This window comes from Rhodnius prolixus, unplaced genomic scaffold, assembly GCF_049639745.1.
Source record: "Rhodnius prolixus isolate KJV_2025 unplaced genomic scaffold, Rpr scaffold_3, whole genome shotgun sequence".
In the NCBI taxonomy this organism is placed as follows: Eukaryota; Metazoa; Arthropoda; class Insecta; order Hemiptera; family Reduviidae; genus Rhodnius; species Rhodnius prolixus.
Window position 1 is genome coordinate 32410350 of NW_027411603.1, and position 26239 is coordinate 32436588.

The 26239-nt window shown below is 33.8% G+C and overlaps 1 protein-coding gene across 13 annotated transcripts in view; it reads left to right on the top strand.

Annotated features, from left to right (window-relative positions):
- spri (Src homology 2 domain-containing protein sprint) overlaps positions 1–26239 on the top strand; it is a 577619-nt gene that overhangs the window by 519041 nt on the left and 32339 nt on the right. For all 13 annotated transcript variants that reach the window (XM_074124869.1, XM_074124867.1, XM_074124870.1 and 10 more), the window contains one exon: positions 11938–12112. In XM_074124869.1, the coding sequence (XP_073980970.1) occupies positions 11938–12112 (175 nt within the window). The remainder of the gene's footprint in view (positions 1–11937; positions 12113–26239) is intronic.

The window sequence follows — 26239 nt, forward strand, 5'->3', positions numbered from 1 at the left end:
AGTTAAAGTATGTCATAATAGGGACAAAAAGAAAGGTCTGAAAATTATTTGGGGCAGCAAACATGGAGGTTTTCTCTGGTAAAAAAAGGGGACTGCAAGACTGGCCGAGCAGATGGTCTACCCAAAATTTATGTTTATAGCTCTTTCCATGAAGTAGGCAGGTATGGTCCTAAAAATTGAAGGGTCGTAAGACAACTTGTAACCTAACCTAACATAACCTACTCACACGATTTGGCAGGTTCTTTCTGTTTAATTTTAGTAGGAATACAAAATTGGGCCCAAGTGTTTGCTGCGTATACAGTATTTATACAGTACTTTAGTACTTCTAGTTTGTATCTATTTCGAGTTGGTGTCCGACGGGGCTTCGCAACTTTGTCAGAACTCTGATAACTTCCATGCTGTTCAGCAGAAAAGATCCTCCTTCAACGAGGAAAAAAGTTGCTTCATAGTAGTGCAAAGCTTCACAACTTGGCGCAAAACTTTCTCAAAGTAATCAGCTTAATTTTCAGCTTCTTTCTCAGTCTTCTTATAACTCAGGAATCGCTTCTTTGGACTACCACGTACACTAGTCCATGGCATACTTTTTACGTGGTATTTAATTTTTGAGAGAAGTGGAATTTGAATCTTCCATTTCTTTTAGCAGAAATATTTACGTCACTGCCCGATTTGTGAAGCAAATTGAAACCACATTGATAATTAGAATTGTTGCAGCTCACACTTAGTAAATAACCAATAGAAATGTTTTTTTGAAATCAGTGGTGGTGCAGAAATAGTGATGAGATGTGCTGGACAGATCTACTATTACTATCCTATGTTAAAATTTACTAAAGATCAAGACACATCTTGCTGGTCAAAAATTACCATTGATACAGTGAGCGAAATTTAAACCTAGCCGGCCAAAATTAGTACAAAAATATTTAAAACATGTTTTCCAACTCACTACGCATCCCAGACATTACAGTCAAAAATACTTCGAAAACTTCTTAACGCTCCGTTCTATGTATCTAACCTCACTATCACCATAATGACCTCAAAATCCCTTTCATTACAAATCTTGCTGAAACTCGTTTCTTCAAATTTCATTTCTCTACAGCAGTACATCCTAACCCTCTCATAGAACACATATCTTCCTCCACATTACCAGATAATCCTCTAAGGAGATTGAAGAGAGATGGCCTCGTGATCTCTTACCGTGAGAGCAGTATAGCAAGAGCCCGTTACTGGAGTGACACCACAGGGTGGGTGCCTTCTCCACTCGGGATTTTCTCGTTTTTTTTTTATCAGGTACCATATTTGCTCGTTGCAACAATCGTTGCAGTTATAAATCCCAATAAAAGATTTTAAAAAAATAAAAATAATACTTTGATGTACTAAACTTATGATAGTGAATTTTATGGCATTTGGAAAAGCCAAAGTAGCCAAAATTTATTTAAACTAATCTATATCAAAAATCGTTAGTACATTATTGAAAATACAAATATAACTTCACAAAATTTTAAAATAACTAGCAATATTTTTTGCAAATATTAATTGCAATGTTGGAAATGTTAATTTAGTTAATACAATTTAGATAATGTTGAAAATAAAATTTGCAATGTCAAATTTAGACAGATGCTAGTTGGAGTAAATAGGTGGCTAAAATAATAAATATGTTGCTGTTCAAAATATTAGCGTTAAACAGCCTTCCTTCCTTCGGATAATTAATCTTTTATTGTTTATTTCGGAGGTTGAGTTAGTTACTTCTTTAATAATGATCAAAACGATAACAATAGAATGAGAATGTGAACAAGGAAATACTTTTATTAAAAATCCATAAAATGTTTGTAATACAGTGTTTGTTTGATTGAAAACTTCTGCAAAAATAGAAATGAAAAAGTTGGTTGATAAAAATGTAAAAGCAAACAATTGTGCAAATAAAGTTAGCAAAGAAAATGACCTCTTTCAGGGTGGGTTTAATAAAAAAAGTTTTATTTATCTGCGATTTTTTGTTCCCTGATTATTTTTACATTTAGCGAACGCATGTTTCAAAGTTAGTGAGAAAGCTTTTTAGAGGCTCGACCCCATTATTTTGGTGTGCCCTCTCAATATAGCGGGGCCTCATAAATAAGTTATCCAGGGTGCCGCCCTGCCGCTTGCTGCTGCGACAAAAGCAATCTCTTTTCCCAATACAAGTGCCGGCATTTCCTCGTGCCCTATTCTACTCATTTCACATTTTGTTGTCAGTGTGTACACACAACTCAGAAACGCTTCATCCAAACTCCCTGTCTTAAAACAACCAATATAAAACACAAGACAATTTGCCTATACAACATTGGCTAACTAGATTTGCTTTATAGAATGGAGGTCTGGCCAATTATTGTGCAAATTCAAACAAAGTTTCTGCCTTACTCTCTTTATCACTTCATCTACTCTCTCCGTCAGCCAGCATAACAGCTTTGCCTCATCTACCAGTGAGAACTGCATCTTCCTAATTGAGTGAGTCAACAACAGTCGGGCAGACCTTCTACCAGAAATGTTTCGCACAATTAGTTGCCGCCGGAACCTTTTGGTTTTAAGTAAAACCTCTAACAACGGTGATTCAGCGAGAGAAGTGTTTGAACATGAATAAAGATAAAGGTACACTTGGTGTGGGATTGGTTTGCATGTACCACAGTACCCAAACTGGCCCTTCGGGTCTAGACTACCTAGAGTGGGGGTTGTGCGAACTCGTTTTCTCCATTGTTTATACCCTAACCAGGGTACCGTTGTTAGGACAGACGACAGTCACGTGTCTTCTTAATGAACCCTAGAGTTAGGAAGCTGGGGTGAATAAGTGCACTAGTGCAGTCTTTCTTAATTATTGCGCCTTACTAGTTCATTCTCACTGTTCTGAGAAAATAATAACGTTCTAGAGTTTGATTTTATAGAAAACAGTCATTCTCTTAAAGTCACTAGTTAATAATAGAAGTCAATAATAATGTTTGATGAGATCAATTTCCTATAATTTGATTTAGAGCAGTCATTCTCTTAGTCACTATTTAATCAACAACACTTGTAATAAAAGTAAATAATAATGTTTGATGAGATCAACTTCCTATAATTTGATTTAGAGCAGTCAATCTCTTAGTCACTATTTAATCAACAACACTTGTAATAAAAGTAAATAATAATGTTTGATGAGATCAACTTCCTATAATATGATTTAGAGCAGTCATTCTCTTAGTCACTATTTAATCAATAACACTTGTAATAAAAATAAATAATAATGTTTGATGAGATTAACTTCCTATAATTTGATTTAGAGCAGTCATTCTCTTAGTCACTATTTAATCAACAGCAATTGTAATAAAAGTAAATAATAATGTTTGATGAAATCAACTTCCTATAATTTTGATTTAGAGCAGTCATTCTCTGAAAGTCACTATTTTATCAACAACATTGGCTTTTATTTTAGAATCAATGATGTATAAATTGGGATAAATCAGCTAATTCCCATTAATTGTTCGAATATTCTCTTGAAAACGTATCTTACATTCTAATTATACTTCATATTCTGTACATATGTAATCCTTGCACCAGTAAGAGTAATATTTTTGAGGAAATTTTAATTTTGTACGATTATGAGTTAGGATGGAGATGCATTCCTTAGAGCTGCAGATAAAATGAATCAGACTTCCCCAAGCAGAGTTATTTCTGTGTGTTCATTTTGCATCTTGAAGTTTTATAAATATACTATCTTTGAAACTTATCACTGATCCATTGATGTGCATCTTACAGTTCTTTTAGCAACTTTTCTTCTTTTTTTTTTGCATAAGGCTTTTCTCAGATGAAATTCTAAATACCCTTTTTTATTTAGTCATTTTCTTCGAAAAAAAACTGGCTAGCGTAGTTACGATGTATATTTTATATTACAATATTTTATTTTGACACTGATACTAATGTTACAAAGTATTGGTCATTAATCTGAGTTTTTGGTTAATTTTCAATCAAAAAAGTTGCGTTTTAGAGTGTTGTAACCAAGAAGAAAATCAGGTGGCACTATCATAACATATAACTCTCACAGCGATCGTATGAGCACGAGTTCTTAAATGCTCGATTAAAAATTTAATTTTTCACTGTTATAAGGAAACGAACAGACAATTTCGCTTACTTCCAAAACTTTTCGATATAAATTATCTAAGGGTTACAAACCAAATTTACTTTATTCTTTACCGCAACGTTCATAGAACAGTTTCTAAAGATGTGACTGGGGGTTCCCCCTGAGCATTCCAATCTATACTGATTCCAAAATTCTTCAAAAAAAAAGAAGTCACCAACTTATTAATGTACCTAATGACCTATAATTTCGTTTGTATCTGATCTAATAAAGTAGGCGGTCACAGAATTTTAAGACTGATCTTTTTTTTGATAGTAAAGATGTTTTTATTCACAAAGATATTTATGGTTTTGATTAATGTTTTGTATTATTTTGAGAACTGATGAAGAAGAAACTTGCAGATAATAGGATGAGAAATTAATGCCAGTTTCAGTCATTATAAACTTTATTAAGCCGAGCTTTCTGCCTAGGGGACTAGGTCCATCTTAAGGGCTGTGGAACATATTTACAGCGTGTTAACAATTATATTACCAATTAATTATGTTTCAATGAATATGTATAATGTAACGAAATTTACAAAAAAATATATACCTAATTTACAATATACTTTTTTACATCATTAGAGGGTTGATGTGTCTTCTGTCTTGTCTGTTCATGGACTGAATGTGATCGGTCTGTGTGTGATTGTGTTTTTGTTGTAAGGAAGTCAGTGTTGCCAATTGACAAGTATTTTGCAGTAAGTTGGCGTATATGTTGTTTAAATTGTTGGTGTCTGTTTTGAAATTTAAACTGTTTTCTGTCTTAGATATGTACGAGGTGTGTTCAAAAAGTAACGGGAATTTTCTTTTTTTGAAAAAAATATTTATTTATTCATCTACATTAATATTGTCGCCTTCAAAGTAGTCCCCTTCGCATACAATACACTTGTGCCAGCGCTTTTTCCAATCCTCGAAACACTTCTGAAACTCGATCTTTGTGATAGCTTTCAGCTCTTTCAGCGATTCGCTTTTAATGTCATCTATGCTTGTGAAACGACGGCCTTTTAATGTTCTCTTTATGTTTGGAAATAGAAAAAAGTCACATGGAGCCATGTCTGGCGAATATGGAGGCTGGGGCATCGTTAAAGTTTTGTTTTTGGCCAAAAATTCACGAACAAGCAATGAAGTGTGAGCAGGTGAATTATCGTGGTGCAAAATCCATGAATTGTTTTGCCACAAATCCGGGCGTTTTTTTCGGATTGCTTCACGCAAACGGCGTTGAACTTGTAGGTTGTACTCCTTATTGATTGTTTGACCTTGTGGCAAGAATTCATGATGCACTATGCCATTAAAATCGAAGAACACAGTGAGCATAACCTTCACATTCGACCGCACTTGTCGAGCCTTTTTCGGTCTTGGCGATCCAGAATGCCTCCACTGGGACGATTGAGCCTTAGTTTCGACATCATATCCGTAAACCCATGTTTCGTCACCTGTTATAACACGTTTCAGTAGATCCGCATCGTTGTCGACTTCATTGAGTGACTCTTGAGCAACTTCCATTCTCCGCTGTTTTTGTTCGAAATTCAACAATTTTGGAACAAATTTTGCTGCCACACGTTTCATACCCAAAAACATCCGAAAAAATTTCATGGCATGAGCCAATTGATATGGCAACATCATCAGCGACTTCTCTGATTGTGATTCGGCGATCGTTCATAACCATTTCTTTCACTTTTTTCACGTTTTCATCGGTTGTTGATGTGCTTGGACGTCCAGGTCGTTCGTCATCTTCAACGTTTTCGCGGCCATCTTGAAAACGCTTATACCACTCGTAAATCCTTGTTTTACTCATAGCAGACTCACCATATGCCTTTATTAACATTTCACACACTTTATTACACTTTATTTCATTTTTTACGCAAAATTTAATACAAATTCTTTGATCCATTTTTTTTAACAAACAAAAATCGCCAAGCTCGAAAAACACGTCTAACCTTAACGGCTGCCACTTAAGAAGTAAACAATGAATATTACTGAAAATTTTATCGTACTTCAGGGGCATGTGTACCAACATAATAAAAAAAAAAAATTTACAATCAGACTCTCCAAACCCGCGAAATTTAAAAATTCCCGTTACTTTTTGAACACACCTCGTATATCATTTATAGCACTTTCCTTTTTTATGTGTTGGTTTCTAATTTAAGTATCTTTGTGTTTGGGAAATCGAAAGTGAGATGTTTTTCTGTGCTATTTAAGGATATGTTCCATAGCCCTGAAGATAATAAAGTTTATAATGACTGAAACTGGCATTAATTTTTTTTTTCGTCCTATTGAATTGTTGTTCACCAAAAATAATGAACAGTTATTGCAGATTATAGTTAAGTTAAGTGATCGAGTTGTGTGATAGTTATTATGTGAAAGTTACAGACTGCAATAACATTTCTATCTTACATATTAATACTGACCGCACAGTGGACGATCGTGCGTCCTTCACGGTTTAGTAACTCTAAAACCACTGCAATATCACTCTGTCTTTCTTCTTACTATAGTAGTGGGGGGGAGATGGCTCGTATGAAAGTTCGAAACGGCTCGTACGTATGCGTACCAGTTCACCTAACATTAATTGAGCGTTACATCCGCCGCTCTGTTTGGCCAGTTTGTATATAGTTCTGGCCTGAGATTCACCCAATTGCCTGGCATGTCAATTCTGGAAAAAAAATCTATCATATTGTGACTAATTTTCCTTTATTGCTTTAAAAACTTATATTCATCTTCCATTTCTATTTTACTCGCTTAACATCTCAACAATGCTGACAGTTGTAAGTCTTAACAACCAGTGTTGATTTAGCGCAATTGGTTTTTCAATGAGCCACAACATCGCAGAATACTCGAGTTTAAAACCTTCTTTATTCTTTAATAGCTGTTCATTTTTATTACTTCCCTAAACATCGTGAATGTAACTGCTTTAAAAAGAGGCAACTGTTTAAACATAATTGAAAGTGCAGCTTTTAATGCACTCATAATCACAGAATACTTGATTAAATTCTAATTTGTTTTGGAGGGAAATTAACATCAGCTTTTCATATCGACATTTTACCCTGTTTTTTTCTGTTTTTGATTGGGGAAAAACTGACGTCAAATTGTTGTTGGCAAACTTACTATTACTGTAATTGAAGTATTGTAGACTACAATTTAAGTTCATTGAATTATAAAAAATATAAGCACAAAAGACTAAAACATGTCCTGTTATAATTGTTGTATTGTTGTAAGTTTTTTGCCTTATATTAAGTCTGGAGTACTTATCAAAGTGAGAATCATTGTTGTGGAGAGTACATAGGCGCTGAAACCTGAAACCTCCTTTTATATATTTATTTGTATAAACTCTTAAATTGTATTGTAAATAAACTTAAATAAAATACAAATTACTGTAATTATCAGGAAACAGAAAAATCGCCTTTCAAATTGAAATTTTGACCGAATATTAATTGCTCTGTTTCACGGTAGAACCCTACATTATCTTTCAATGTCTTTTATATATATATATATATAGTAACGCTATTGGCCAACTTTGTTTCCTTATCTGTTGGAGGAATTAGATTAGCTACTTCTTCCAGTGCTCTTGACATCCTTGCGGATGTCCCAGTCTAACTAATTCAAACTAATCTCATTACTTAGCTCCCCTCTCAACTCTTTCACAATATACCCAGGGGAACAGATACTGGATGGGTGCAATTATTTTGGTTTAAAGAACCCATAGGCAAATTTTAGCCTAATCCAATTCTGGATTCATGCGATCCATTGGAGGATGGCAATGGGATGACGATGACACTTGAAATTATCTCTTTGACACCAGGAACTTCTTCGAACTAACCTGGAAATGATAACTTTTACTGCCCCAGAGAGTCCTCTGCTTAGCCATCAGGAGGATGTACTAATATCTCTAACACTTCTTTCCAAATTTTTAGGAAAGGATATGTACATCCTAAAGACCATTGATCCGCCTTCTCTGGATTGTTTTTGTCTCGATAACCTAAGAAGTTGTCAGGACTGAAATGGAGAACACCTTCGTTGCATGAATTCATGTTTAAATGATCCAACTGCAATTACATACATTTAATACCTTTGCGACATATATTGAGTCGAGTGCCATCCTTCTGGTGGTAAAGAAAACGTATCGTCCACCAGCCATGGTCAATTAATAAAATTTATTAATAAATTATTAAAAACAAGTTTGTAAAGTACAAAAATTTAAATAAGAATATGAGTTGGGCCATAGTTTTATATTTAGACTGTCAAAATTGGTAACCATTGACCCGTAAAGCAATAGTACGGACCAATAAGTTATCTTGTGCTTTAACTTGGATCTAATAATAGGATATTGAACCTGTAAAATTTTATACAGCTTCACGCTTGTGTAAACAAACATTTTCAAAATACTTGATCCTTTAATTTATAATTATAAACTTGTAATTGACACGTCATTTTAAAACTATTATTTCTCTATATTACAATTATTTGTTTTTTTGTTTTAAGTTTAATCTACGTACATTTTTTAAATAAATAACAAAAATTGGGTGTAATTTGGCCGATACTGGAAATGTTAGGGGATAGATTATTTCCGAGGTACGCTAATTCGAAAACCTGCTTGACAGTTACCTTGACTTATAACCTTCTTCAGGGCACGCTTAAATCCAGTTCAATAAAAGGTTTTAAAAGATTTTACACAGGAAATAATTTCTAATTCTCTGCCTCTGGCAAATATTAACTTGAGTACTGCTAGAAATGAATACTATATTCTATGATAAATAGTTATTTGCTTTGACTAATGCGGAATATTGCTTTCAAATGACTTGTTACTGATGCAGTTAAAGGGTAAAACTGTGGCAGAAAAATTAGAAAGGATTGATTAAGTTCTTCCAAAAAGAGTTAAAAATCCCTTCCGGTGATAACGTAATCCTTTTTTTGAAACTCCCATGAATAATATCAGTTATTTTTCTTCTTAAATTGTGCAGTTTTTGTAATCAAACTGTTCAAATAAAGAGCTCCAGCTTTTTTTATAAAAAGAAAGTCAGGTTAGAAAGAATACAACTGCTAGACTGAATATTATTTTTTGCTTTTTAATGAAAGTTATAAAAAAGTTTGTAAATCCATTTCCTTTTACTGGAAAGAGTTTTTGTAATAAGGAAGTCTTAAATATGTAGCGGTTGTTGACATTACTTTTATTCTCAATTTAATTTAAAATTAGATTGAGCTATCGGATGCAATTTTATTGGATGTTTGATAATTTATTAATTTTAATCCCACATATCCTGGATTCATGCAACCGGATGGAATAAAGGTATTACCTGGCAGGAAATGTCTGTCTCTGATTTGTTTATTTATTATCCTTTCCTAACTGCATCTTTGTAAATACTTTTTAGATCGCCGGAAACATGAAAGTATAATTACAATTATTAATGCATAAATGAAGTCTTTACGCTAATTTCTCCGCTTGGTCTATGCGAACAAATATCTCTGAAGCGTAAAACTGATGGGGGCTTTAAGTTGATAATTCGGTTTAGGCTATTCCTTTGGATCTGTACTGACGGTGAATAAAATCAGGCATATTTAGTACAAATATAAAGATCTAGAATGTTTACTTGAAGCTTTTGCTTAAAAAAATTCTTGAATACTTTATTAGAAGCCACAGTGTAAGCTTAAATGTGTCAAGTGTTTAATTAACTTATGCTAGAAATGTAGTGCTATAGCTAGAATAATAGAATTACCAGGATCTAAGGTGTCTAAAGACTTGGTTTCAGAAGCGTTTTTGAAAATTTTTCGAAAACTTCTCTAATTATTTATAGCAAACTTGAAATGCTAAATGCAGATTCTAATGTAGATATACAGGGTGAACCTGTAAGTATTGCCCATAGGCCTATTGTGTGTAGTACATCTAAAGAGGAGTTTAATGACGTACTGGCCAACTTCATATTTTCCACTGTTCTTGAGTGACGTCACTTTAATTTTTTTTTTTCTAAAATCATTACTTTTTTGCAATAAAAAAGTTATTACTCAGAAAGTTTTAATCCGAATTCGATTCTGATGAAACGGTTAGAAAGACAGATAAATTTTCTAAAAATTGACACCATTTCGAAGCATAAGTTATTCTCCAAACAGCCTCAATCTTCCTCCGGATGCTGGTAAAATAAAAATAATCGAAATTTTTAAGAAAACTCATCAAGCCCTTATGTGATCATTATCCGACCTAGGTGCTGGCACTTTTTATAAAAGTTTCCTTGTTTTATGGGCTTTCAAGCGGTATATCATTTTCCAGGATTCCTTTTATCTTCGTATGAGAAATTACGTTTGTTTTGCAAGAAAACGTGTTCACGAGCACTCAACAGTGTTAGTTTATCAAGTTGTTTAATTCATTGAAAACTCTTTTAGATGTACCGGTAGTCAATTTTTAAAGTAGATTGTCTTAAAATTTAGGAGGTCAAAGGTTACATATTGCACTTTCTAACCGTGTCATCAGAATCGAATTCGGACTAAAACTTTCTGAGTAATAACATTTTTATTGGAAAATTTTAGAGGAGATTTTATTAATTTTAGAGGAGATTCTAGCTGTTAACATCATCTAGTCACTCTAGAAAAAGACAATTATTTGGGTGACAAGTGCAGAATTCTGTGTAAATAACCTAAGTAATTACTCGTAGTTCCTCTTTGGGCGTGACAACTCAATTTTAGAAAAAATGTAAATTAAAAAACTAGAAGTCAATAATATAATTATATTAATTGCTCTAAGATAAATTGTATTTGAAAGTTGTTAAAGATAATTGTTGCAAGAAAGTCCAGAATTGAAAACTATAATGTTGGAATGGGCTATGCTTGTTTAAGCATAACTGTCTTAAGAAGTTTGTTTTACAACTATTGCACTTTCTCTTAGTTATGCCATGCTACCAATAGAATGGTTTCAAAGTAAACTTTTTAAAACTAGATTTTCGAGAAGAATTACTCGACTTTAAGTTCTTAAGGTGTGTAATGAAATAGAGAAAATAATATTTTTGAAGAGATAACCTCCATCAAAAGCGTTAATAAATTTATAGAAGCTTCGGCCAATATTTTTAAAATTGTATTTTAAACAAGTTTAACGAATTCTTGATTGCGTAGTATTTTTGACGGATAACATTATTTGGGAACTACAGTTACTATTGTGTAACACTTAGGCGAACGTTTTAAACGCGAATTATCTGTTATTTATCTATACTAAGAGAAGTTACTTTTATAATATGATTCGATCCTTCATCCTCTTTAGATCTTTGTCTAAATAAAGAAAGGATGTTATTAGTTTAATAAATATGGATGTAGGGCCACAATGTTCAATTCTCCAGTGTTCCATGAAAGCTTGCTCCTCAAGAGATAATTTATTACTATAATAAAATTATTGATGCTTACATAATTTACACATACTTTACCAATTATTGATTGATTTAGGTTTTTTCATAACGATAACAGAATAGTAATAAAAATAATTAACTTAAAACGCTGCTGCTATAAAACTTCAAGTTGTGAATTTGGCGAGAAATACTCGCACAATGAGTTCGGACTTACTCACAAATCCCAGTGATTCCTACAGTAATTTTAATTCACTGATTATTTTAAAACCAAAAGTTCTTAGATCTTAAAATTGGTGGGCATTGCACTGAGATAAATGTTTCAAGTAAAAGCTACAGATTTATGAAAAAGCAATTTGTTATAAAATAGAGCCCATATCTGGAAAACAAGGTTATGTTCTATCATGAAATTCTAGCATTGCTTTTGATGTTCCTAAATAATTTAATTATCTGTGGGTAGATGATTTTAAAATAATAGTCAACTTATGTTTTTTTTATTTTTTTGCAGAGGAGATGCGTTTCTTGAAGCCTATATGGAAGGCCTTGGCCGAGATGAGGTTGTGGCTAAATCAACCACACCTAGAAGTCTTACTGCCTCACCAGTACAAGACACCAGGCGTATTTCTTCTCACTTTACCATCATCGACCTCCAACCAGCTGCTACTTCACCCTCTGTAGACCAGGTTTGTTTTTTTTATTTGGTTCTATCTTAGTAGGAACTCTTTACTATCAATAATATCTAAAGATCTCTCTGGTTTGGTCGTTTGTATGAGCGTGATTAATATTTACCTGAATTTTACCAGTAAGCTTGCATTTCATAACAGTTTGACGTTCGTAACTATATTGTCAACGAAATTGAATATTTATTTAACAAGAAGCATTTTCAATGTAGAAAAAGATGTTAGTTCGAAACATGTTTGACTTGAGTAAGGCGTTTCATCTGCCAATGAAATCAAAACCACAATTACAAATAAATAAATTTGACTTTTAATTTAGCTAATTTTTTCATTTTAAAAACGAAAAATCATTGTAAAAAGTTCGTATTTATTTCAATGACAATAATCGGGAATAATTAGGTAAAACAAAAAGAGTTAAGATTCTTCAATTTCGCAATTGTCTGCGAAGCTCTTTGATTAATCCAGATCAATCTTCTGGAGAAGATAGAAGTTCATAATGAGGTTTTAGGTAGGAGGTTAAGATACCTTTAATTTTAAACTAGATCAAGTAAAGAAGATTTTAAAGTACCATTAATACTTGAAAAGCCTGCCGGACATGAAAGAAGCTGCAGAACTCTGTTGTTAAGTTGAAGTGAAGTCAAGACTGACTCCGTCGTATCAGTCTGTTGTCTATTGCAGTGACTATTATCAAACTGAACTATTGTTTCTCTAGTAAGTCCTTGTATCTTGAATTTGACCCCTTTCAATGCACAAAACAATTGAATATCATAAAAAGAATGAAAGTGATAATTTTATAGATAAAACTAATTTATCAGAAAGTGTATTTCTGCAGAATTTTTTTAGGTATTGAGATGTGAACGAAATAGAAACCAACAAAAATCGAAGAATGCATTATATTTTTAGTGCAGCGAGAGAGTGTATCTTTAGGCCCCAAATACCAGAAATTCTTCACTTTTATAAAAATAAACACGAAATCCTTTCTCTCCTGCCAAGTTGACAAAACGTTTCTTCTATTCCCATTAGTTAGTAAACTTACTACTAGTTGCGCACTCGAGGCTATTTTCATCTGTGAAATTGTAAGACTGCAGTCTGTGTAATGTGAGATGGCTGAGAGTCACAATTCTGTATCTCTACAACTAGTTTTGATTACATAATTAATGGTAAAAATTGATAAGAATTGTATTTTTTTTTTAGACGACATGTTTACTTATAAGAGGGACACTATTTATATTTTAAGCCTAATAATAAAAAAAATAGTAATTTGTCATTCAAAATGACTTTATTGTTTTTCAAAATATTCTCCTTTATGATCTATACACTTCTGCATGCGTTCGAACCACTTGTCAAAGCATTTTTTTCCATTCCGCTTGAGACACCTCCAAAACATGGTTTTTGAATGCATCAACAGCTTCTTCTGCCGACGAAAATCGTTTTCCACGTAATTTATTCTTGACGTTCGGAAACAAAAAGAAGTCATTTGGTGCCAAATCAGGACTGTACGGCGGATGACCCATTAATTCGATTTTTTTGAGTGCTCAAATAGTCGCGATGTGTGACAGCTGGCATTGTCTTGATGAAGAATGATCCGACGGCGCTTGTTTGTTTTCCTTATTTCATCGAAGACTTCCGGCAAACAAATGATTGTGTACCATTCAGAATTGACCGTTCTACGTTCCTCTAAAGGCATTGTTGCCACATGACCAGTTTTTCCGAAAAAACAGGCGACCATTTGTTTCGAAGTGCTTCGAGCGCGAACAACTTTCTGTTGGATTTAGTTCATCTTGAAACACCCATACAGTCGACTGCTGTTTAGTTTCCGGCTCATATGCATATATCCATGATTCGTCACCTGTTACAATCTTATACACGTCTTTTAAAGCACCGCCATTGTATTGCTTAAGCATTTGTTTGCACCAATCGGCACGAGCATCTTTTTGTGATTTTGTCAGATTATGTGGGATCCAACGAGAACAAACCTTTTTCACGGCTAAATGATCATGCAATATTTTATAGTATGCTGATGGAACTAATGCCTAAGGTTGCCTCAATCTCACAGTATGTCACATGACGATCTTGCATTATTAATTTTTGCACAGCATCAATGTTTTCTGACACAACAACTGATTTTGGACGACCTTCACGACTTTCGTCGGTGAGCGAACGACGACCACGATTGAATTCGTTATACCAGTGTTTTACACTGGCAAAGGTTTGGCTTTATTGCCAAAAGTGGAAGTAAGTTGATCGATGCACTCCTGTCTTGATAATCCACGTCGAAAGTGAGATGAGACACAATTTTCAAGTGACTGTAAACAACACAAATCGCGCTCAAATAACAAAACGTTCTGAAGAAGGTTATGGTCAAAAATGTCAAACTTTCAAGTGGAAACGACAGATAGCACCTGACAACACTCAGTGTTGCCAAGGCTCAAAATATAAGTATAGCCCCTCGTAGGTTCCGGATGTTGCTAACTTTGCTCTAAGGCCAGTTATGCGTTTAGAGATTTGTAAAGACATAATTCTGACCAAAATATTACTCATCCGGAGTTAGTAAATACAACGGACATGAAATTTGCGCTTTCTTGAAAACTATGTCCTTATATATGACTATATTAAAAAAACTGAAAATTTGGTTTTGGAAATTCTCCAGCATAATTATCCGCACAACTTTGCGTCTGACTGTCCAAAATTTTAATGAGCTTTAATTAGAACTATTTCTCTTTTCTCTCTGCTTATAATCCCGCATTCGCCTTTTACAGAACTTACCATTTATTCCAATAAATTTGAGATCTCTCGAGCCCCCAAAAAGTGTTTAATTTTAGAAAATGATTTCTGTGTGAACAAAATATCACAAAAAGCTAAAAATTACAGGAAACGAAAACAATAGATTTTAAATTGAGTACAACTAAGAGACGCGACTGTAACATCTTGACCAAAATCTCTCTTCAGAAAATACCCACTTTATTGAATTCATTTTTTTCTATTTTTTTTAGATTTTTCTCAAAAATTTAATTCAATATTTTCTGTAAATTTTGTAAATTTATGATTTTAGTCATGTTAGGATGTATCCACTTACTTACTTGAAGCATTTTTCAAGGAAAATTCGAAAAAATGGGCGCTTCTTTGAGAGAGGGAGTATTTCTTTTAATGTGCCATTTCAGTACTATGCACTGCCCTATTTCTAATATTTCATTAAGGAAGGTTAATTATATTGTACACTTTCTCTAAACATTGTATTTACTTTCACTATGTACATCTCGGACATTGATTTGAATAAATCGTTTAAATGAAAATTGTCTTTTAGAGCCATTCCCAGTGTAATGCAAGGTTTTTAAAAACTGTTAAATTTTAGTAAGAAGTCATTGTTTGAAATTCAAAGTTATTGTAAGTGTTATTAATAATGTTCACCACAAATTTTTCATTTTATAGTAGAGAATGTTATGTGTAATTGCACTTTTTATCCTTCATAGTGCAAATAATAAGTCCATATTTTGTATAAGTAATAAATAAATATGAATATATAGGTTTCGTGACCGTAAATTGTTAAACTTAGGATTCAAGATTGGCGAGGAATCGGTCAAATAAAACAACTCGTCCTTTTTGCCAACGTTTCGACAAATATATTGTCCTCTTCAGGGCCTGGATATTACTGATTTTTACTGATTTTCTATGTAACTGACTCTGTAAATTGTTTTGTATTTGTAATATCCAGGCCCTGAAGAGGACAATATATTTGTCGAAACGTTGGCAAAAAGACGAGTAGTTTTGTTTGACCGATTCCTAGCCAATCTTCCATCCTAAGTTGCAACAAATGAAGTTTGGGAAATAAAAATATAGGCTGAATTTAGCTCCAATATTTTAGGTTAGCAGTTGTTATTGTTCCAATCTTCAGAAAGAAGTGGAAACAGTAATAATTTTATTTGTTTTATTGCTTAAACTTACTTAGTACCTGAAATAGGATACAGTTCCTTCTTGTTTAGTAATACATCAGTTGTCACCCGATGACAAACTGAATGAGATGGAAAATGTTATTTTATTCAACCGCTAGCAACAAACTGGGTAAAAAAAACCTGATTCCCTTAGTTCACTTTCCAGGGAGAAAATGAAATTTGCATTATTGAACTACTCCATCCTTTGAGGATTGCTCCTTGTACGGCCATCTGCAGCAGGGGAGGCGGTTGTGCTATATTTTCTCCCCAGGTAGCGCTGCCGTTGCTGCCGCTACAAATTTACCATTCAAACTCTGTCCCTTTTCGCCCTCTGAGCTAAAACACCCACACATAGTCAAGGCAAACACACACTACAAGTATGTACGGTAACCTAGCGTCATCTTTAATTATTTATTAAAATATTGTTAATTTTAATCTGGGGTTTTCAGTTGGTAAAAAGAATTAGCTGAAACCAGTTTGTAAAATAGTATTTTAATATAGATTATTTCTTTTATTTTATAGAAGTAATAGTAGAAAGCTTTATTACATAAAAAATATATACATAAACACTTACAAAATTTAAACTAAAGCTTGAAAGCCTTGGTGTAGTAACTGTCTGCCTGGAGTTGTTATATTAAACTAAACTCAAGTTGTTAAACTAACCTCAATAACTCTAATCAAAAAACTATAAAAAAAGCGAAAGCTTAATAAAAATGAACATAAACGATCACTAATTAACAAAATAACACAATACGGAAACGGAAATAAAAACAATATTAAAAATATAAAATAATAATAATAAAAACCCTGTTCTTAATAATTAAACTCAGAAACTAAAAAATTTCCGTATTTACTGGCTACATTAACATACGAGGTGTGGCTATTAAATAACGAGACTGATGCTGCTACAGAAGAACTATGCATGCGCCAAATCCTAACGACCGACAGCTGTGCAGCGTAAAGCCTTCTCTTTCGATTGCAGCGTCTCTGAAATTTGTCTGACCGGAACCGTCGTTTGCGTAAGAGGTGTTAGTTTCGTTTTGCCGAAAACATGATACTACACATGTAGTAGAGCAACGAATTGTCGTGAAATTTCACTTCAAAACTTGATAAAGCCGCTACTGAAACTTATCTTTTATTAAAAGAAGTTTATGGCGATGAATGTTTATCATGTGCGTAAGTTTTTGAGGGGTTCAAGCGTTTCCAAGATGGCCGAGAAGACGTCGGAGATGATGACCGCCCGGGTCGCCCTTCCACGTCCAAAACGGATGAAAATATTGATTATAATTAATCAACATTACTACCATAGTGTGCTTGCCCAACTCCGTGAAAGAGTAAGGAAAAAACGACCTGATTTGTGGAAGAACAAGTCATGGGTTCTCTATCAAGACAACGCACCGGCTCACTCTGCATTGTCTGTCAACACGTTTCTAGCCAAGTACAACATCCCAGTTTTAGGCCATCCACCTTATTCGCCTGACCTGGCCCCATGTGACTTCTATCTGTCCCCCAAAGTCAAATCTGTATTAAAAAGAACACGATTTCAGTCCGTTGAAGCTGTGAAAGAAAAAGCGGCCCGCGTCATGCAGGAGCTCACAAAAGAAGACTTCCAGCACTGTTTCGAACAATGGTAAATTCGCATGGAGCGTTATAGGGATAGGGGAGGGGTGTATATTGAAGGTGATAATAACTAAATATGTTTAAATTTAAAATAAAATGTTTTACAGCAGTTGTCTCGTTATTTAATAGCCTCACTTCGATTTACGAGTACAAATGCTGTCCCAGTCTTTACCATTTAACACATCTATCAGTTCTGCCTGTGTGAGCTCTCTCTTCACCAAATACCTGATTCTAAATTCTTTCAAAGCAGGACAGTCTGCAATGAAATGTTCACAGTCTTCTTTTTGATTCAAATTACACAAGGAACATACATCGGAACTCTCCTTACTGTATGGTCTAGAATTAAGGTTCAACAGTTCCCCTATACATTTTAATATGGTACTTATTTTTCTTAAATTATATTCATCCTTACAGCAATCCAAATCTCTTCTAAGTAGATAATAATAATTAACATCAATCTTACGATCTCTACCGCAATTGCAAAGCATACTGCCTGAAACACTATAGTTAGCTAATCTAAACTTACTGATATTCCAGCAACCACTCATTTCATTGGTTCTTCTTTCGCATAGAATTGTAGGACAGTGACAGCTGCGTTCCTTGATGTCGGAAGGCAACAAACTTAAGACAAATACCACTTCCTGCTACTACCCTAACCTTTAAGTGCTCTCCTATTTAAGATAGGAACTTACTCCTCAGCAACTGTGGATATAGATGAGGACAGATGTGATGGCACCCGGTAAGGATCAAGGAAGCAAGCCGTTGTTCGCTTTGACCGCGTCCATATACGAAATCGTCGTCACCGCACGAATTAAAACATCGCCATTTTAATATGAAATAAAATTATATTTTATTATAATTAATTGAAAACAAAAACAAAATTATAGAGAACAACAAATAAAAATCTCGAAGATAAAACATAATTAGGAAATATAATTTAAAAAAAAAAATTGCCGTCAATTCATATTTCTTCCTGTATTTATGATTGTAGATAAGTGACATCCGCTTAGTCAAACAGGTTTTCTATTATTATTCTAACGGGTTTTACATACAGCTTCTCCATCATCTACCTCTTTTTTAGGTTTCCTTTTTATCATTTATCTCATTAAAGTTAGTTAATCCATTTTAATTGATAATTCAACTAATTATGTTTGAGAAGAAAGATTATTCCAATTTCAGTCGCAGTTATTTATTTATTTAATTTTGCAAAGCTTTCGATCTTGGGTCTAGTTCATCTTCAGGGCTTATACTTAACAATTATAATTTGTTTTACTGTTTGGGTATTGAAGAAAAAAGTCAGATTTAGGAAATTAAGGCAGGAAAGAAGTCACACCAATCTTTTAATACTAACAATGTAAAACAGATTACAAGTTTGGGGATCTGCCAAGATTTACCGCCTCAACAAAAAACACAGACATTCTACGCTAAGCTGTCATAATTCACTTTTCTCGCCCCTTAACAGTTAAGCGCTTGTCGCTACACACTTATCTTAAAATACTTTTGTTACTGACGCGGTCAAAACAAAATGAAACCTTCTATTGAAAAAGCATTTTCCAACAATGTGCTCTCTTACCTGAAATCTATGTAAGGAACCTCATTTTATCTGATTACAGGGGTTTAACCAAGGATGTCTGACGAGTGACCTTGGCAACTAAATCTTCATCCAAATTATCATCAACGCCTGTGGCTTCATAAATGTTATTCAAGTTTTAGCATTTGTAGCATAAAATTAGAAAGATCGTACAATAAAATTAATCTCATTTTAGAGGGATGCCTAAGTCACTGGGGATCTTAAAACTGATATTTCCACTGAAAACACAGAATCAAAATCTGTATCTGAATCTGGAAAAAATTCCCGTCAAGTAACGAGGTAAAATGTAACTTTTGTATCAGTAGAACATAATGGTATAGGAGCTTATAATAGAATCTGTGTGTGATGGGAGGGGCAGTGGATAGGAAAACATCAGACAATGCGTATTAAGTGCCTATCTGTACAAAATATGGCGACTGTACTTGTTTCTGATTGGCTGATAATGTCACACCTCTACACTTAGCTCCTACAGTATTATGTTCCTCGGATACAAACTTAGTTTTTTGTCGAATTTTTAAGGGATTTTCTTTTTAGTATTTTACAAGTTTCTATTATTAATTTATTCTTAATAATTGTTTTAATTCGTGAATTAAAAGTGCAACATTATATATTATTATATTTTATATTATATAATAATATTATTATTATATTTACAGAAAACCGATTTTCGTGACCTTTGATCACTGCGTACACGAGATTCTATGAGACTTTTGAGCCAAATTAAAAAATGCCAAAACAAAGATTTATACAAGTTTATAGCTTATTATTTTCCATTTCGAGATTTATGCCTTTTTTTTTACCTAATTTGACTGGGCTATAACGCGCAAACAGAAATTGTAACCGCTATTTTAGTTCAGTCCTGCTAATGTTTACAACTTGGCCAAGCGATTAGGGTACGTAAATGTCAAAGAAGTTACGTGATGTCATGACAAATCACGGTTCACTGATCGTGATAATGAGATAACAGTTTCCACTCAACAAGTGATCTCTTTCGTTCTTCTTCGGCTAGACGCAAGATTATAAAGTAGAAAGAATCATAACCTACTTAAGAGAATCGTAACCTAACTTAAAAGAATCGTTAACAAAATTGGGAAATTTGCAAAGACGTGAGATTGGAGCAAAAAAATGACCATGAATTAAAAGTAGTAAAGCCCCTGTATCAACTAGAAACCTATTTTCCAATTATCATGATATTATAAATAACATTTCTACTCCTCGCTTATAAATATTATAAATAATTTGTCACTAAATCGTTAGCCATCTTGTTGATCCTTTTTACTCCGTAATTCTAGCTTCTCATGTACCTTCTCTCTTTTTTCGGCTTAATTGAATGAAACTTATTTTTGTTGTTGCTTTTTGTATTGTCACATCACAAAAAAAAAATAATAAGTTTAGCAATAAGTTCACTTAATTATTTCTTGACTTTAAAACAATGTTAAATAAATATTAAAAATAGATAACCTTTTTAAATAAATATACCGGCGAACTTCTTCCCTACAAATAATTAAATATTTGATTGATTTGACCAGCTAGATTTGAGGCTGTTCAGTCCCTTAGTTTATCAAGGAATTTTGGGCAATGAGGCCCTACTTCTTCAATTTAGACACATTTTATACAGTTAAACACAATAATTATATTTATTTATTTAGTCTCATGGCCTCTCTATTTTTGAAAGTTCCTTCATATTTCGATTGTTTACATTTGTAGATGGTGTGGAACAAGTTATCATTTCTGTTATGCAAGATAAAAGTCATTTGGGAAGTGTAATTTTAAAGGACAATTCGATCAAATAATCGACTTCATCGGTGTTCTGGGCAGAGAATTAAATAGAATTTTATTTTAGCTACACGATCTATGTTGAAAACAACTAAAATTTAGTGAACAAAAAAAATGGTAGTTTTAAGAAGAATACGTGATAAAAATCGCGTAAATATTTCAATTAAACTACACTCTGTATAACTTTGAGAAGACAGTATTTTGATAAAATGTATTTTGGTAGCTCCAAGCAGAAAGATAAATGAATCACAGCAGCGAACAGCGAAGTATACTCAGAGATGCTTCTCACCAACTGCTGACGTGGTTATCTTTTGGCACGTTTCCTATTCGGCACTTAAGCTTCTCAGAGGTCAGTTACACCTCTGTTTCCTTCTTCGCCAATCATTGTAATTTTTTACTCTAGGCAAGCGTTTTTTTATTTTTTTTTTTAATACATAACTTTTGACAAGCAGATCTTAGATATAGTTACATTTGTAGATGGTGTGGAACAAGTTATCATTTCTGTTATGCAAGATAAAAGTCATTTGGGAAGTGTAATTTTAAAGGACAATTCGATCAAATAATCGAATTATACTTCCTAAATGAAGCATTGCAATCGTATCACTTTCTTTATTTTGTTTTTCACCAGAAGTAAAAGTTTTGAGGTTGCCGCCATATCTGGTAAATGGTTTTTAGAAAATGAAATTTGGGGCCCCTCTCTGTATCGCTGTACTTGCTCATCTAACTTGCTGAATCGTGATCTCTTAAGGAAACAGACAAGGGTTAACTTCTAGCCTGCGCAATGCAGTAGCTGAGGAAGGTAAAAGGAAAACAAAGCGAAACCGTATCCGAAATCTAAAACCGTGAGGACTCTTATAAAAAATGTATTCATTTATAAATATTGTGGAGAGAAGTCAGTTGAGATGGATTGATCAGATCTGAAGGAAGGTTTTTCAAACAAGGGTTGCGTGGTAGCGTCCCTGAGGAACAAGAATCTCCTAAGAAGATAATATGTAAGACGGTTTTTTGGAACAGATTTTATTATTCTGTAAAGAACGTAGTTTTATAAATAAATTAATACATACATGCATAAATAATTAAAACAATAAAATACCTGTAAAGAATAATCAAATTACTAGTTTATACTATGTCACCGTCGTTAAACACTATGAAAACACTCTAAGCAACGTAAACACTCTGAAATGACGCTGAACCTTCCTAGGCTGTAACCTAACATTCAGGTTGTGTCGCGTTGTCGTCAGCACCCTCTGATGGCACTTTTACAAATATTTAAAGAGCATGGACTCTAAAGCAAAGAGATTTAAGGTCAGAGATCGAATCAATAAAACGATATGAAATTAAACTAAAGCTGGCTTAACATGGGTATACTCGTATAGTTCCAGTAATAATTAGTTATCAAATGAAGATTATTGTAAAAAATGTATTAGAGATTAATTTGGATGGATCGTCCATCTCACTGGCTATTTAGGTTTTGGATTGAACGTGATCTGAAATTTGTCTTGTTTTTTTTTTTAAATAATATAATTGTATCAACTATCTGCTTTTACTCATGCTGGCTGCTGAATAAGGCGTGAATTGAAAAGAGTAAATAAATAGAAATTTTATTTGCAGAAGTAATTTGTAAAGTGGGCATCCATCCAAAAGCAAAACTGGCTAGTAGCTATCGTAAAAGGCAAGATGGTCCCTAAATCCCGTAGGAGTTCTTAGATACTCTGTCAGTGTATTTAATCTTCATTCGTCTAGCCAAGGTTTACCCAGGTGAGAGCAATTCTACCAACTAGTCTACGTGGAGAGTACCGCTACTGTTGATTGGAGAAGAGGACATCTTCACTCTCTCCTCCATTTCAAACCCTCTTGACATAATCGTATTGTCTAAGTAAGGGGCTGGTCTATATATTTGTTGTTGGGACAGTAGAGGAAGTAGGGTCTTGAAAGTTGCAGAACCAATCAGCCCTTTGTTTGTTCAACTCTACGTCTTGGTCCATAAGTCTTGGTTCCAAACTTACTACACTTCTGTTCTTGTACTCTTCATTTTGCCACTTTACCCCCAACAGCAACATGCAGTACTTACTAAACTTCTTTAAATGTTGATATTGTGTCTTTATTGGCAATACATGTAGCTATGATGTTATTTACTCTCACCTTGAAAGGTTAGTAAACTTGAATCTTGAATTGACTTACCACACTAGTGGAATAGTTCTTTCAGCATTACTTAATATGATATTTTTTGTAGAATAAGATCCAAATACAATCCTTTCCACCTTCGCTGACGATATTACAATCTTATCTCCTCATTCCGATCCTCTTATCGCTAAAAGGACTCTTCAAATACACATTAACCTCTTACAGAACTGGCTTATCAAATGGCGAATCAAAACTAAGGATACGAAATCAATATATTGTATATATTATTTACTCTTAGACGAAAAATCCTACCTCCCATCTTCATGAACCAAACTTCTGTACCAACTGTGGACAAATTACGCTACCTTGGACTGTACCTAGACAAACGTTCGAAACTTAACCTCCATAACAAGAGACCTTCTGCTACTGCGATCTATTTGGTCATACGGCATTGAAGTATGGGGATTGACAAAGCGTTCCAACTCACTACGCCTCCAGACATTACGGTCAAAAATAACTTCGAAAACTTCTTAACTCTCCGTTCTATGTATCTATACTCACTATCCATAATGACCTCAAAATCCCTTTCATTACAGATCTTGCTGAAACTCGTTTCTTCAAATTTCATTTCTCTACAACAGCTCATCCTAACCCTCTCATAGAACACCTATCTTCTTCCACATTACTAGGTGATCCTCTAAGGAGATTGAAGAGTAGATGGCGCATGACCTGCTCTCCTCATAACAGTATAGTGATCTGTTCACGTTAATGGAGTGTCGCTATTGGGCGCCTTCTCCAATCTTCAATCAAGACACTATATTACATCACATTTGTTTGTTGCAACAACCGTTGCAGTCGCAAATTTAAATAAAAGATTAAAAAAAATAAAAACATGGGTATATAGTTCCATTAATAATTAGTTATCAAATGAAAATAATGAAAAAGAAAAAAGTAGAATAAGAAATAGTCGAAGGGAGAATGATATTAATTCCTGCATTATCTCAGTATTTAGAAGACTGCGAAAAAGCAATAAATGATTAGAAAAGACTTGTAAGAAAAAGTTAATATAAGAAAAGTGCACAACCAGAGTAGTTACAGAAAAGGCTGTCCGGCGTTGCATCTTATTTCTAGATTGGCTACTAGAAGTAGAAGCAAACCGTTGTCCTGATTTTGAAGCACTACCAACATTACGCGAGGAAACGCACCATATTACAAATTACCTTGGGCCTGCAATGGTACAGTAGCTGTCCAGACTGGAGTGGTCATGGTAAAGATACCGTTTAACGTCATCGACCACCTATTTAAAAAATTAACCTATTGAAGTGGCATACTATTACAATCCTTAACAAACAGTTTAAAAAGTTAAGTATGAGGGTTGATTAAAAGGTACACAAATCAGCAAGTACCCAACATTTCATTCATTCTTCTAGTATCGTATTTTATAGAATGTATGCTGGCCTTTCATCACCCATAAATATTTTTCTGTTAGAATAATAAAAGATGTATCTCATCATCATAGTTAGCATTAAAAAAGAACTTCATTTTAACTCAATTCCAAACTATTCTTGTGATTTATCTTTATTCTGAGTAATCATCAGAATATAATCATCACTTTCACATTAAAAACATCTCCGTTAAATTGTCCATGTAGTCATTTGGAATTTATAGTGCCCTTCAGGTATAGGTAAGAGATAGCCTAGTTTAAATTCCAGATATTGAAATTTAGCTATCGTTATCTCAACCAAGGCTCGTCCATACAAGAAAGTAAGTTAACTTTTATTTGTAATATTTCTTCAGGGGATTGTTAAAATGTCACAACGGAGGGCTTAATACTTGAAACGAATACAAAGAATGGTTCTACCATCAAGCACGCTTCCACTAAGATGAAGTTTAAGGCATTTTATATTTAAAATGTTAGTAAAAACTAGTCTTTTTGGTTAATCTTCAAACAGAAATTCTTCTCACCTCTCGTGATAGATGAAGACCTTTCTATATGTTAACATGTCAATTACTTTTTATGGAGCTACTCAGGGTACGATAAGTACAAAAACGATATTATTGTAGGATAGTTATAAATGACAAAATAGTGAAGTTTTATGGTTACTGGACTGCAATTAAATTCTTTCATTAGATTAAGGAAATTGAAGTGAATTTCTTCGTAGAGATGTGCATTAATCAATAGCGTTCTATAGTATTGAAATGTATCGATAGATGTACACGATATTCTCCTTATTACAAATCAATTATAATACAAAACTTTGAAAAGTTTTTTTTTTTTTTTTTTTAATCATTTATTTAGTTACAATCAACGCATTTTGCGTTATAAGCAACAATGATAACAATAAATAACAGAATAAAAGAGTGGAGAAGTTACCCAGCGGTAACACTCCAAAAACATTTTACTTTCTACTGACTCTCTTCATCAGAGAGGAGATCGCGAGGCCACTGTCTTTTAAGACGTCTGGAAGTGTTGTCTGGAAATGTTCTTGAAGAAAGATGTTGTACCAGTGGATTGTGATGTGTTTGTATGTTAAGATGGAAATTTCTGTAACGTGTTTTTGCAACTTGTGTGACGAAAGGAATGTTCAAGTCTGTGTGAATGGTTTGATTGGTGACGTAGAAAGGAGCGTTTACTATAGAGCGAAGAATTTTAGATTGCAAGGACTGGATCCTTTGCAGATTTGAGCGTTTGGTTGAACCCCACAGTTCGATGCCGTAAGCCCAGACTGGCTTTAGTATACTTACATATATTAGTCTTTTGTTGTCCAGAGTGAGTTTTGATCTGTTGTCGAGTAGTCTTTTCAGTTGTCGGAAGCGTCTGTTAAGTTCTGTTCTCTTAAGTCGAGTATGAGGGTTCCATGTGAGTCTTCTGTCAAGGTAAAGCCCAAGGTAGCGGACTACGTTGACAGCAGGTAAAGGAATAAGATTGTAAAAGACAGGAGGAAGAGTGATGCGTCGAAGAGTGAAGGTGATATTTTGAGATTTAGTTTCGTTCAGTTTGATAGCCCATTTTTTGAACCAATTTTCTAAGGAGGTGAGGTGAGTCTGAAGGTTTCTATGAGCTATTATTGGGTCTTTGTCAGTAGATAAGAT